Below are 15184 nucleotides of genomic sequence, written 5' to 3'. Positions count from 1 at the left end.
CGATCGAGAACAGCATATAGCTGCCTGTTGCGCCAGCTTCACCGCAATGCATGCCCACCCATCTTGCATGAAAACCCTGGCGCGCAGTCAGTTTCTCATTTCGGTACCAGCAAATCTTCTCTGGGGTTGTTGCATGTGGCGTTCACAGCTATCATCGTCAATCCTATTGCAGTAAGCATCTTCACCTATCTGTTTTTCATGCCACAGCATTAAGGAGCTCGTGTCCCAGAAAAGCCAGTGTCGGCGGCGTTGGCCGTGAGCGGAAAATCCCAGAAGGCAATTTATAAATAAAAACAACTTGCAAGATGGGCTGGGTGGTAATCGAAACAGGGTCTCCAGAGTGTGAGACGGAGACGCTACCACTCAGCCATGAGTTCGATGGTTCAAAGCGGGACAAAAGCGCCTCTAGTGAATGCGGTGTTGCCTTAGAAACGTGCCGTAGAAAGTTATACTGCGGTGTATATCGGTAATTATGAGCATATAGATTAGAGAAGTCGCAGTTAAACAAGTAGTGAAGTACGTTTCCGCTACATTTCTTCTGCGCTTGGTGCACACGCAGAGCCATCTTGCGGCAAACACAGAAGACCCCCTCCACACAATGTACAGCGCTGCCCAGACAGGTGGTGCGCCACTCGCCCGCTTCTCCCCTTTGTCTGGTCAAGAGCATGCCGAGCGAATGAGTGGGCGGTGCAAACGGGGCGCGATAACGCTATGGCATTCCACTCTTGAAGGTGAAGCTTAAGCGTCCTCCAATTTTTCAGTGTGTGGTGCGGAGTGCCACCGAGAACAGTATATAGTCACCTGTCATATGAGAAAACGATGGCGCGCACAGTTCCTCATTCAACTACTAGCAAATCTCCTCCCGGGTAGTCGCACACCGCATTCACAGCTATCGTTGCCAAACCTGGTGCGATAAGCACCTTCACCTATCTGTTCTGCAGTGCGCGGTGCATAGTGCCACTGAGAACAGTATATAGCCAATCGTCTCACGTGAAAACGAAAGCGCGCACAGTCCGTTATTCCAGTACTAGGAAATGTCCACCTGGGTTGTCTGTCGCACGCTTTATTCACAGCTATTTCTGGCAAACTTATTTCGATAAGCATTTTCACCTATCTATTTTATAGTGCGTTGTGCATAGTGCCATCGAGAACAGTATATGGCCACCCGTCTCACATAAAAACGACGGCGTGCACAGTTCCTAATTCCAGTACTAGCAAATCTCCACCCTGGTAGTCACACGCCTCATTCACAACTATCGCTGCCAAGCCTATTGCTATAAGCGTCTCCACCTGTCTGTTCTGCAGTGCGTGGTGCGTAGTGCCACCGAGAACAGTATATAGTCACCCGTGATACGAGAAAACGATGGCGCGCACAGTTCTTTATTCTGGTACTAGCCAATCTCTGCCCGGGTAGTTGCATACCCCATTCACAGCTATCGCCGCCAAACCTAGTGCGATAAGCATCTTCACCTATCTATTTTGCAGTGCGCGGTCTGTAGTGCCACTAAGAACAATATATAGCCAACTGTCTCATATGAAAATGACGGCACGCACAGTTCCTTATTCTGGTACTAGCAAATGTCTGCCTGGGTTGTTGCACGCTGTATTCACAGCTATCGCTGCCAAACCTATTGCGATAAGCATGTTCGCGTGTCTGTTCTATAGTGTGCAGTGCATAGTGCCATCGGGAACAGTATATGGCCACCCGTCTCGCATGAAAACGATGGCGTGCATAGTTCCTTTCTCCGGTACTAGCAAAGGTTCACCTGGGTTGTTGCAAGCCGCATTCACAGCTATTGCCACCAAACCTATTGCGATAACCATCTTCACCTATCTGTTTAGCCTAGCACCATTGGTAGCATATTGCATGCTTTTAGTAGGCAATAATCCCCACACACTGCCATTCCCTGCTGCAGGCAGCATGATGTAGGCCCACCGGTCCGATTTTACTTTGGTTTCCAATTGCCCCCTTAAAACACCACGCAATAGGAAAACAACAAAACACGTCTTGGGCCACTGGAAGCACCATGAGCTCCATGAGCGTCGGCGTCTCTTGCCACAACGATCTGCACGATGCTTCGCATTACGTTAATGTCTACAATAGTTTATATCATGCATTGATACATTTTGTATCATACATTTTCCCAGTTAGTAAGTTTTTTCTCACGTTTTATTCCAAAACATATAAACAAGGTTCTGCTGTAGCTAAATTTTAATCGCACCTATGTCAGTACAAAAGTTATGGAGGATGTAAAATAACTCCATTTTAAGCAACTGAGGGCTCCAGTGTTCTTTCGTTTTTTCCAACTGGTGCATTGGTAAAAGGAACACAGATGAAAGAGTGTGACAAGCTAAGCTTGCTCTTGGTGAGGCTTACACCTGAGGGTTTTGGCAGTCGCTGAGAAATCCTCACAAGTGCACATATCTTATGTGCTCATTTACTTTAGTTTTGTAGTTTTGTAGTTTTGCTATGCTTGATAAGAAAAAGTAGTTATAATTTATGGAATGAAGTGCTGGTGATCGTTGCAGAATTTTCGGTGTCTGCTGCTCTAAATTAAGATCAAGTTATCACCATGTGGAATTTGTGGTCGTTAATAACTTACAAAAGTTGTAGCTGGAATAACTCATGTAAGGGAAAAGGCATTACGGAAAGGTAATGGCAGCATAGATTGAAACACAAACAGGAAGCTACTGATGACAATGCCTGTTATGCATCTACATGCAAGTGTTGGCTCTTTATCCTGTTTCTAGAGCCTGAATTGAGCCACTCTTACAAATGCAACTGAATCTGGAAATGAAACAGAGCATCTGTGTTGTTCTCGTTTAAAAAGTTTAATTGAATTTATTTAATAGAGTCGAACCATGTTAATAATAAAATTGCATCTGACACAAAAATAGCTTTGTTATATCCTATATACATTATAAACAATGCATATGTTACTCTGTGTAGAGGTGAGACAACGTTCATTTACATCGTTACCATATATATTCAAATCCAGGCCGGCTCCAATTCTAAGCCAGAAAAAAGTTTTAAAAAAATCGAATGTAGGCAGGACAAAAAAGTGAGGACAGCGTTCACAAAATGAAAACGGCATTTAATATGAACATGCCAAGCTCACTCTATGTTATCATCACTGCTATCCTTGTTGCTATAGCCCAGACCACACGCGTGCTTGCACATGCGTGCAAGGTAGCGTCCGCATGCCCATGCATGCACCGACAGTGCGACATGGCTCGCACTGACTCGACATGACCAAAAAGTCGAAAGCTTCAATGAAGACATCGAATCAGCGATGGGTAAAGTCAAAACAAAATACACTGTACTAATGGGCGACTTTAATGCCAAGGTAGGCAAAAAGCAGGCTGGAGACAAGGCGGTGGGGGAATATGGCATAGGTACTAGGAATAGCAGGGGAGAGTTATTAGTAGAGTTTGCGGAACAGAATAATATGTGGATAATGAATACCTTCTTTCGCAAGCGGGATAGCCTAAAGTGGAAGTGGAGGAGCCCGAACGGCGGGACTAGAAATTAAATAGACTTCATACTCTGCGCTAACCCTGGCATCAAACAAGATGTGGACGTGCTCAGCAAGGTGCGCTGCAGAGACCATAGGATGGTAAGAACTCGAATTAGCTTAGACCTGAGGAGGGAACGAAAGAAACTGGTACATAAGAAGCCGATCAATGAGTTAGCAGTAAGAGGGGAAATAGAGGAATTCCAGATCATGCTACAGAACAGGTATTCGGCTTTAACTCGGGAAGAGGACCTACCTTAATGTTGAAGCAATGAACGACAATCTTGCGGGCATCATTAAGGAGTGTGCAATAGAAGTCGGTGGTAACTCCGTTGGGCTGGATACCAGTAAACTATCGCAAGATACGAAAGATCTGATCAAGAAACGCCAATGTATGAAAGCATCTAACCCTACAGCTAGAATAGAACTGGCAGAACTTTCGAAGTTAATCAACAAGTGTAAGACACCTGACATAAGGAAGTATAATATCGATAGAATTGAACATGCTCTCAGGAATGGAGGAAGCCTAAAAGCAGTGAAGAAGAAACTAGGAATAGGCAAAAATCAGATCCATGCGTTAAGAGACAAAGCCGGCAATATTGTTACTAATATGGATGAGATAGATCAAGTAGCTGCGGAGTTCTATAGAGATTTGTACAGTGCCAGTGGCACCCATGACGATAATGGAAGAGAGAATAGTCTAGAGGAATTTGAAATCCCACAAGTAGTGCCAAAAGAAGTAAAGAAAGCTTTGGTAGCTATGCAAAGGGGGAAGGCAGCTGGGGAGGATCAGGTAACAGCAGATTCGTTGAAGAATGGTGGGCAGATTGTTCTAGAAAAACTGGCCATCTTCTATACGCAGTGCCTCATGACTTCTAGCGTACCGGAATCTTGGAAGAAGAACGCTAACATAATCCTAATCCATAAGAAAGGGGACGCCAAAGACTATAGACCGATCAGCTTACTGTCAGTTGCCTACAAACTATTTACTAAGGTAATCGCAAATAGAATCAGGAACACCTTAGACTTCTGTCAATCAAAAGACCAGGCTGGATTCCGTAAAGGCTAGTCAACAATAGACCATATTCACACTTTCAATTAGGTGATAGAGAAATGTGTGGAATATAACCAACCCTTACATATAGCTTTCATTGATTACGAGAAAGCGTTTGATTCAGTCGAAACCTCAGCAGTCATGGAGGCATTACAGAATCAGGGTGTAGACAAGCCGTATGTAAATATACTGAAAGATATCATAGCGGCTCTACAGCCGCCGTAGTCCTCTATAAAGAAAGTAACAAAATCCCTACAAAGAAAGGCGTCAGGCAGGGAGATGCGATCTCTCCAATGCTATTCACAGCGTGTTTACAGGAGGTATTCAGAGACCTGGATTGGGAAGAATTGGGGATAAGAGTAAATGGAGAATACCTTAGTAACTTGCGATCCGCTGATGATATTGCCTTGCATAGTAACTCAGGGGACTAACTGCAATGCATGCTCACTGACCTGGAAAGGCAAAGCAGAAGAGTGAGTCTAAAAATTATTCTGCTGAAAACTAAGGTAATGTTTAACAGTTACGGAAAAGAAGAGCAGTTTATGATAGGTAGCGAGGCACTGGAAGTAGTAAAGGAATACATCTAGTTAGGACAGGTAGTCACTGCGGATCCGGATCATGAGACGGAAATAATCAGAAGAATACGAACGGGCTGGGGTCCGTTTGGCAGGCATTCTCAGATCATGAACAGTGGGTAGCCCGAGGTCTAATCAACCGGGAGATGTGCCCCTCAGACTCGGATCCCATGGATGAGGCACCGGCGACATACCACGAAATAACAAACTATTACAAGCAAAAAAGGCGAATCTACCCGCCTCCGAACGCAAGCCTCGATCCTGCGTCGAATCCAAACTAAATCGTTCCCTAGCCCACATTGGCTAGCCATAATTACCAACGGGCAATGGAACCCCATATGTCAAAATTGCACAAATCAAACATTGGCTACCCAAAATCACATTCTATGTGTGTGCGAGGGCTTACCCCCTCCCAGGTCACTCCTGCCAGCTCCCTCACAACAGACGTGGGAAGAGCTGCTCAGCATGCTGGACGTAAAAGTACAAGAAGCCCTCGTTGCCTGGGCCGAAAGGGTCGCTCCTCGTGAGGGGCCATCCTAGGACTCGGGCCTGCGAGAACATAACTGAGCAGAACCTCAATAAAGTTGTTACCACCACCACCAGGTTGCCATTATCCCTCAAGAGAAAAGTGTATAATAGCTGCGTCTTAGCAGTACTCACGTACGGAGCAGAAACCTGGAGGCTTACTAAGAGGGTTCTACTTAAATTGAGGACGATGCAACTAGCTATGGAAAGAAGAATGATAGGTGTAACGTTAAGGGATAAGAAAAGAGCAGATTGGGTGAGGGAACAAACGCTTGTTAATGACATCTTAGTTGAAATCAAGAAAAAGAAATGGGCATGGGCAGGACATGTAATGAGGAGGGAAGATAACCGATGGTCATTAAGGGTTACGGACTGGATTCCAAGGGAAGGGAAGTGTAGCAGAGGGCGGCAGAAAGTTAGGTGGGCGGATGAGATTAAGAAGTTTGCAGGGACAACATGGCCACAATTAGTACACGACCGGGGTGGTTGGAAAAGTATGGGAGAGGCCTTTGCTCTGGAGTGGGCATAAGCAGGCTGCTGATGATGATGATTTCTTTCTTGTTATGCTTACGCCGCAGAGGACTAAACCCGGCCTTGCCGTTAGTGCTCATCTACTTTTACTGGCGCTGCTCTGCCTTTATATATATCATGTGGCACCTCTCTCTAGTAACATTTTAAAAAAAGTACGGAAAAATTTGTCAGACTTTAGCTTTGTACGTTTCCAAGCAGCTCCCTTGGGGAATTTAAAATTGCAAAAACTGCAGCAGAAACGACAGCTCATCGGCGTATGCAGCAGACTTGAATCAGCGGTACAGCGTTAACATGTGCTTTTATTAACCCGTGCATTTGGTGACTTCGTTGACTAGTGTACGCATTTCCATCAATGAATTCGCAATTAATCTTCTTGAGGCAACTTTGACTGCACTTATTCGGTGATGTCGCACGTATTCATTGGCAGAAAAATTACAACGGCATATGCAGACGTCGCACCGTGCGTGTATTTGTTTGATATAAGTCTGTACTAATGACGGGTACTTATTATTGAGGTACAGAAGCAGTATTATGGCAAAGGTGGAATTTAAAAAAAGAACGATTGAGACATCGCTATAATCAACAAAATTTATTGGCTATTTAACTTGAGCTACACTTCATGTAAATGTGGTTCATGGCATTTGTCTGTGAGACGCACCTGGCACGTATATGGGCCATGTTGTCCCAAACACCGGTAACATCGTGTTCATACCCGCTCCCACAGAGGTCAGCATCTTCCCTACAGCTGTAACCACAGAAGAAGCAGTCTGGCACTCGAACAAAGGAGAAATCGCAGCCATGAACTTCAGCCATGCTTGCTGTAAAGTTTGTTGTCTGCTGTTGCTCCCGTGTGTACTGTTGGAAGCACCCGCTAGGTGGCTATCAGTGGCGTCTCTATAAGAAGTGCACTAGGCGTATAGTGGCATTGCCTGTTTGGTGCCATTACGATAACACCACGCTATGGGCCACAGCGTACGCCGATACGACACAGGTCAAAATAGTGACGTCGCTCGTGTATTTCACTTGGATACTTTCATGGCTAATAGCGGCTGCGATACTGACTTTTCTAGATGGCGTTAGCTGTGCACCATATTTATCATCTTAAATTACAACCTGGCACATATTTTAAGATCCACAAATCTAAGCCGACCCTAGAGTTTGGTATGTAATTATTTGAAAAAACTATTGGCCTTGATTCGAATAAACACCGTATATTTGATGATTTATCATATCTGTGTTCGTTATATTGAGGTTCGACTGCACTAATTCAGGAGATCAATGGCATAAAACAGACAAGAACAAAGAACGCATAGGACAAGTACCAACTTTCATCCAACTACATTGAAAAAAAAAAATTAAGTGCAGCCAGCAGATTACATCATTATTTTTTTTACATTGATTTCTTGAAGCATGACTCACTGACTAGCTCAAACCAAAATTCGTTGAACATGTGGCTTCAAGCTTGATTGATAAACTGCTGTGGTTATTGACAGCTGCGAACATAGTGTGGAGCCACAGCACACCCTACAGACTCTCTGGCCTGAAGGTGCAAGCGTGTGGTTCCTCCCATTGCCTGCAGTTAGCACTTTGGCTCTCATTTTTGTGCCGGACTGCTCCGTTTTGCTCTTTAGTTTTGTGTCTGTTTTGTGCATGATCCAGCCATTGAATCACTGCATGCCAATGTGTGCCGCCTGCTCCTTGCATGGTGATGCGGTGCGAACAAACAGCACTGCAGAGAGGCAGCCACCGCCGTGCGAGCAACAAGGCCCATCTGCTTCAAGGCGTGCAGACGCACTGTGGCAGCACGTGTCCACATGCCAGTCGACATGCATCACCAGGTGCATATACTCAGGTCTTTTTTTTTTTCTTCATTTTGTTAACTAGTGCATTTGAGTAAACACAGTCACACAAACACCAATGACGAGGACATACACAGGTGCTGATGTAACTATTGGTTTATTGCTCACACTCGCTTTTTTTAGTAAGTGCATGTGCTGTGACTGCTGCATGGCCAGGAAACTAAAGGAAAAACAACAAATAGACAAAAATTACCATCGCTGTGTGCACCCAACATAGAATCAAATGTGCATATAGCGACACACTTCTGAAAGTGATACTGAGAGGCAGCTGATACATGTATCCTTCCACTTGTCAATTTGATTGCTTCTTAAGTTTCCCTTGTTTGTTTCCCCTGCACACAACTTCTGTTCTTGTCTGTGTAGGTGAGCAATCACATTCTCTGCAATGAAAGGCCACATGTCCTGAATAGTTAGCTCTACAGTGACAGTTGGGCACTGTAAGCCTCATATTGAGGCATATCTGCCCATTGGGCGAATATGTACCTTGTCACAGATCAAAAAAATCCAATAAACTACTCACTTTGTACAAAGGGCATAGGCGGTTTTGTGCTTTATTGGGCAAGGGCGTGTTCAGATTGCACCATCTCAGACTGCAAACATGTCTTCAAAATTGTTGCCTGCTGCTGCAGAACTGTAGTCACTCGAGTGTCTTGTGTCCGAGTCACAAAATTTGGAGCTGCCTGTAACGAAGGCGTGATTGCAGTTGTGAGTTAGCATTTTTGCAAACATGAAATCGACCGTGCACATAAGGAGGCATGTACAGTGCAATTTCAGGCTACCAGTTGAGTAGTATAGTCTTTTGCAACATAGTAAGTACTCTAGTGCAAGAACAGAATGTGATGGAAAATACTATGCGACACAAATAAGCAACAAAAATTGCTATGCAGTGTTGCTCACATGGAAGTTTTCTGTTTTTTGCTCATTGAGTTCTCAAGCATCATTTTTTCTTACTGTCCTTTTTTCTGCCAAGAAAGGGACACTGAATACGACAGCTGGGGGTAAAGTATTGTTGTTAAAACTCTTATGTTGATTCTTTTGGCAGAAAAGTGCTGATCTATAGTGGACAAAAGGAAGGTTGTGCAAGTGAACTGCAACAAAGCAAGTACAGAAATGAGCTGCAGTTAAGATGTTCATTCAAGCACCCTTTCTCTGAATTTCATGCTAAAACCTTAGCGCTACTAGTATGTCAGTGTGACGTCACATAATTCAATGCATTTTTTTATGTTCAAGCCATTCTTTGCTAGAAAGTTTCTCAAAACTTGCTAGGCTTCTTTAGAATGCATTGTAGTGCTTCCTCACCTATAAACAAGTAATTGTACGTGAGCGGACGCTGTCAAAATTGATAGCAAGTTAGTATGAACTCCTAAAGGAACACTAATGCACCTTTTGAACCGGGTCAGAAGTCAGAAGTATGACGAAATCTCATCTGCTTGGGAAGAGTCACGGCAAAAAACAAAAGCATGCCAGCCAAGTTGAAAAATTACCTTTAAAACTTAGCATTTTGGCCCCTGCATAGTTGTTATATTTAGTTTCGCTATTCATTTCAGTTCTTTATTCCCCAGGGGGCGCTTCTGTTTTTCATTATATATATTGGTTGTATATGTTAAATAAACAGCTTTTACTTTGGGACGGCTGGAGTCTGACTTCCACGTTCGGTCAATACAACAATAGTAGGCTTGTTCACAAAAACCTTGCATTTAAAAAACTTGATGTTTCGGCTCTTTCACAGGATTCTTGTTCACAAAACCCTCGCATTTTGAAAACTTGATGTTCTGGCCCCTGCTCGGGAGTCTTATTCAAAAAGTTTTCCATGTGGGGGCCGAATTGTCAATTTTTCCTGACAATTTTTCACCTTGGTCATCGTCTTTTTTTTTTTTTTTTGCAAGAGTAAGGAAATGCTTGAGATGTGTAGACAGTGCTGCTGTGAACATGCAAGCCAAATATTATTTTTCTGTGTCCAGCAGGATGCCTACAATATTGTACATTAGATCACTTGCTCATTCTACGCCTTTTGAGGCCCACAATCTTTTACCAGTGTGTGCTACCTTCGTGATGGCATTACATGAGGCACCACAACCAACAGATCCCAACCATTGGGTGATTGTTTATGACCATGAATTACCTGTGAGCAAAAGCTTGTAATTACCTGTAAGGAAGTACCTGTGAGCAAAAGCCCACAGGCCCATCCTTTTATATTGTCATGTAGTAGTGACAGTAAGCAACTACATAGGCTCAATGCAAGTCAAGAAACTGTTTATTCGGTGAACCTGTGCCCAGCAAAACAAGTAGCACAATGGTAGCGGTTAGCACACTCGTCTATCGTTGAAACCTGATCGGCTGATCAGCCGGTCAAATGCACGTCAGCTTTTGTAAAAGACTCATTGAAGGTTCCAGCATAATCGCTGGTGCTCGCATACTTTCCAGAAAGTACAGCATAATCCATGTCATGCATACAGTCCGATTACACAAGGTTCAGTGAGAACATACACAACAAATAGAATAAACAGTAACATTCGAGTAAGTTCTAAATCATGCGGGCACGTCTTGCGCTGAGCAATAGCATTAAAGGGACCCTGAAACGATTTTGACGATTTTTTACAACCTACTGAGTTGTTAGAGTAGGTCCTTCTGATCATTAATTGCTGCATCTAAGGGCTCTGCGTAAAGCGTGTAATTTATTATAAGGCTTTAAAAATGTACAACGCTGCCGATCGCAGCACACTGCTCGGCGTAATTTTCAGCCGCCCCTATCCATATGACGTAAATCACCCAATTGACGTCAGTAGGGCGAGCTATCCGATAGGCTGCCCAGGGGGCCTATCGTGGTGGACAAATGGTGAACAAATGATGTTTGTAATACTTCGAATGGTAATTTGTTTCTATAAAAAAGAAAGTAACCGAAAGAGAATGCACAAGAACAATTTCTCGCTACACTTAAGCACTTCCGGCTCGCAGCAAGCATCGTCTACTTGTGTTCAACGTGCTCCATTTTGACGAGAGCTTCGCGGCCAGAGTTGTTCTCAGTGTTTTCGCGAGAACCATTATTCAACTTTGTTGCGTTGTGGGCTGCAAACGTAGCGACTGGCAATATGTCAAGCTGCGGCATCGCGTCCTTCTGCAAGGCAGCAGACAAGAGGACTGGCTGCAGTGCATTGGACTGCCGCTATCCAATCGCCACCAGGATTTGCGTGTTAGCGGCCGTCACTTTACACCGGAAGATTACTAGCGCAATAGTGTTTCGTGAGTCCAATATTACAGTAAATGCAAGCACAAGGGAACAGGGCCTGGCCGCTTGACCGTGTTGTTTCACGGGATGAGCAGAAGCACAAATGTGAATGGTTTGCACGGTGCAGCCACCTGGTGCCACAGAGCTAAACCACACGCAGTCGCAGTAACGAAATGTATTTTTCTTTGCTGCTGGTGTAAATTTTTCACAGGAGTGTAATTGTTAACACATTGTTTTTTGTAAATGTTTAAAATGTTTTGCACTTGGTTAGAGCAATATTAGCACGTTGTTTGGCTGGTTAAGCTCTGCGCTAACAGGTGGCCGGACTGTGCAGACCGATCAGGCCACTCATGTACATCTATGCTAAAGTTGCTTCATCAGTTTGAATTTATGCCTCCACCAGCCCGTCAAAATGCCGAGCTCGCCTGTGGTTACCGGATTACCAGACACGTTCGGCACTGTCATCGAATGCTTGCAATGCGCGCTGCTTCGATAGCTCATGCTTGGGGTCGACTGCCAAGCAGCTGCTGGAGAGGTCGGGGAGGCTTTGCGTGCTCGCTCCTAGAGAACCGGAAGTAGATGACACGACATGTCATTATGACGCAGAGCGAGTGAAGGTGGAGCTTAGCCCCGATCACTCAGCGAATGAGTTGAGGAGAAAATGCATGAATAGGGAGGAACGTAACTTGTAATCGTTCGTAGCTCTTTTAATATGAGACGTATCACACAAATTATGGTGTGAAGGATTAACTTTAGCTGTACCCTACGTGTCTACAAAATTTGTGCGAAATGTTTCAGGGGCCGCCCTTTAAAGGTGGACGTCGCGTTTGATAACAACTTTCTTATTTCTTGGTAGATTTTTATGAAAATTGGCAGAGTTATCAGCAACATTTCTGTGATACTAGTATATAAATTTCATAAAGTTATCTTTAGAACTTCTTTATGTATAATATTTTTCTCCTTCTGGCCTTGTTCCAAGCCTGAATCACTTAAAAACTATTAAAAAATATAGAATACTTGTGCAAAGCACTGTACATTCTAAGATGAATGGTTGAGGTCGCGACTTTCTTAGATATTTTTATTTGCAATGCAATTTTTTTAGTTCTCATTTTTTAAGAGGTGACTGTACTACAGGCGTTTAGGCTGTGAGCAAGTAGCCGAATCGTTAATTGTAGTAAAGTCAAACTGCAAAAGCAAGAGTGTCATGCCCTGGACAGTACATCCAGGAATACAGGTAAAAAAAATGGAATTAAAATAGGCCTGGTTTTCACGAAGAAATCAGTGGTACAAGCAAAGCAGGAAGCAAGAAAAGTCATTTTGAGAAAAAGGCGTCCAAAGTTGTATCTTAGATTTTACATAATCAAAAGGCACCGGGGTTGTAGTCTTTTGTGTCCTTTTTAGTGCGCGGCTTTTTGAGTGCCCTGCCTTTGGTTTGATGTGCCTTGCTTGACTTTTTTTTTCACAAGACATCCTTTTCTGCGGCTCTGCGAAGAGCATGTTGTCCCGGGTGCAGTCCAAGTGTTGCACAATACTCAGCATACACACGGCAGGCCACAGCATTGTATTTGCAGACTGCTTCATGGACAGCTGTCTCTGTCGCAACTAATGATGCGTTTTTATCTTTTGGCAGCAGCGACGAATGAAGCAGCGAATGAAGGCTTTCAGCAGCGTTTTGGGTTTTTTTCCCTAGGCAACGGCTGAGAAGCTGCATGTCAGAAAGGCATTGGTATACGGGCAGCAATGCATCGGCAACATGCTTTCCAAGCCGGTACTTGTAAGGAGGTGAAGGCTTCTGCAGCCTGATGTTGGCACCAACTTTGGGGCCCCTGCAGGCAAAGGTCATGATAGGGGTCCTCATCAGTAGATGTTGTATGATAATATGTTGCCATCATGACCTTTTGCACGTCTTGAACATTGTCGTCACGCAGAGCCATGCCATAGTAGTTTGTCAATTTCTTTACTAAATCTCGAGTGAGGCCACCTTTCCCACCAAGAGGTTGCCCTTTCTTGCCTTTTGTGATCAGAGCACGCAGAGACGTCCCCATACTTTTCTTGACATGATTAATGCAGTCCTCCTTTATAAATGAAATAAATCCACAAGTCCTGTCCTGACAAAGTGCTATGAAAATTTTACTTTCACCATCATAAACAATGTTGTATATCGCAAACCATGTTTGCTAGAGACCTCCTGAATAGAGTCAATGCTGCTTCAACCTTGATTCTGCTAGAGTTCACATCTATGTTTTTTTGGCAGACGTGTGATGCTTTCCAATCATCATAGCCTCCATCCCCTTCTTTGGGGCCAAGCGTGCAACCATGGCATTGGTTTGATAGGACCACATAGTCAAGCGCCAGTCCTGTGAAAAATTCTATCACAGTGCTGACACCTATGCGGGATGTATGGCCACGTGTTGACCATGTCCTGTCATAAACCACTGTTATGTTATTAAAGGTAGGCTCCATCTCCCTGTAAACATTGTGCACTGCCACCACAGCATCAGAAAAAATATTGGCAGCAGCTGTCTCACTGGTAGGTCTGAACCCAGCCTTGAGTTGTTTCTGAAACGTTTTATGATGCAACCCTCTATGGGAGACATTCATTATTGACCAGAAATCGGTCAAAGCTGTTGCCCCTTTGCCAATACATTTAACAGCCTGTACAGCTCTCATATTCACATAAAAAATTTTGTGACCTTCCTTTTGCGGCGATGACCACCCCTTCGTGACAGCGCCGCAAAACGCGCACGTCAGTATCATTTGCGCTGCTAATCCATGTCTTGTTCCCAGCTGAACTGAAAGTCCTGGTTGGGAGCACTGGTGGCTCTTAGATTTGCTGAGAAGTGCGTTCAGGGCAGTCATTTGAACGATGAGAAACTCCTCCGCTTGTTCTGTACCGGCAAGCACCACGCCTTCACCCGTCAGTTCCATCTTTCGCGCGGTCGCCAACACCGAACTTAGTTTTGCTTGCACTTTCGTGGCGACCTCTCTGGATGCTTTGGCCAATACAAAACGCGGCTCCAGGTGCGCCTGAATGGTGCCGCACATACTTGTAGACAACATAGCAACATCGTGCGAAGTGCTGAGACGACAATCGGACACATCCGAGGTGCGATCGCTGGATGCATCCGATGATGTGGAACGCGGCACGGCAGGCTCAACGGTGCCACTGCTGCTTGCACGAGATGTTTCGCCCGCCTAAGAACTGCCAGAGAACGACTCCTCAACATGGTCGACACAAGTAGGTATTTGACCCGCTTGTGAAGGGCTCGGCGGCGGATCCTGAACGGCATCATCGGCACGCTTACGTATCCTTTCCGCATGTGGAGTCCTTGTCTGTGCGTCTGTGACTTCTGCACTATGCAGCACAGTACTGCCACGCGACCTTAAAGCAGTCTTTTATACTGTTGGCGATTTTTGCTTACGAGTGCCGTAATCATGAGCCGTATTGTAGTTCAGCGGTCGCTGACCCATGGTCACCAGTAAACTTCCGAAACTCTGCCCCGCAAGCACTGATAAATGCGTCGAGCTGATATGTCCAGAGTAGCGTATCACAACACAAACCAGCTTCCAAAACTATGCTCCTCACGCACTGACGGCAAGCTGATATATCCAGAGGCGCATATCACAACACAAGTCAGCCAAGTGTTCTGGAAGTACTGATGAATGCGTCGAGCCGATATGCCCAGAATAGCATATCACAACACAAATCAGCTTCCAAAAATATGCTCCTCACCCACTGGCAGCGAGCCGATATGTACACAGGCGCATATATCACAACACAAGTCAGCTACGTTCCACAAGTACTGGCAATCCTGGCAAGCCAAGATGCGAGGAGGCGCTTATAACTTGTGGAGTCCGCTGCCGAAACTACGCTCCATACGTGCTCACAAACAATGTGA

The 15184-nt window shown here is 44.7% G+C and overlaps 1 protein-coding gene across 13 annotated transcripts in view; it reads left to right on the top strand.

Moving 5' to 3' along the window:
- Positions 1-15184, top strand: part of qtc (quick-to-court) — a 245883-nt gene that overhangs the window by 158087 nt on the left and 72612 nt on the right. For 10 of the 13 annotated variants that reach the window (XR_011514353.1, XR_011514352.1, XM_070538194.1 and 7 more), the window contains one exon: positions 7928-8038. The exons of 1 other annotated variant lie outside the window; for it this stretch is intronic. Coding sequence is in view for 9 of the 12 variants with exons in the window: in XM_070538194.1 (XP_070394295.1) it covers positions 7928-8038 (111 nt within the window). In the remaining 3 variants the exon portion in view is untranslated. Of the gene's footprint in view, positions 1-7927; positions 8053-15184 lie in introns of all 13 variants that reach the window. 2 more of the 13 variants (XR_011514354.1, XM_070538197.1) reach the window with 1 other exon arrangement.

This window comes from Dermacentor albipictus, chromosome 5, assembly GCF_038994185.2.
Source record: "Dermacentor albipictus isolate Rhodes 1998 colony chromosome 5, USDA_Dalb.pri_finalv2, whole genome shotgun sequence".
Lineage (NCBI taxonomy): Eukaryota > Metazoa > Arthropoda > Arachnida > Ixodida > Ixodidae > Dermacentor > Dermacentor albipictus.
This window is presented reverse-complemented; position numbering and strand designations above follow the sequence as displayed.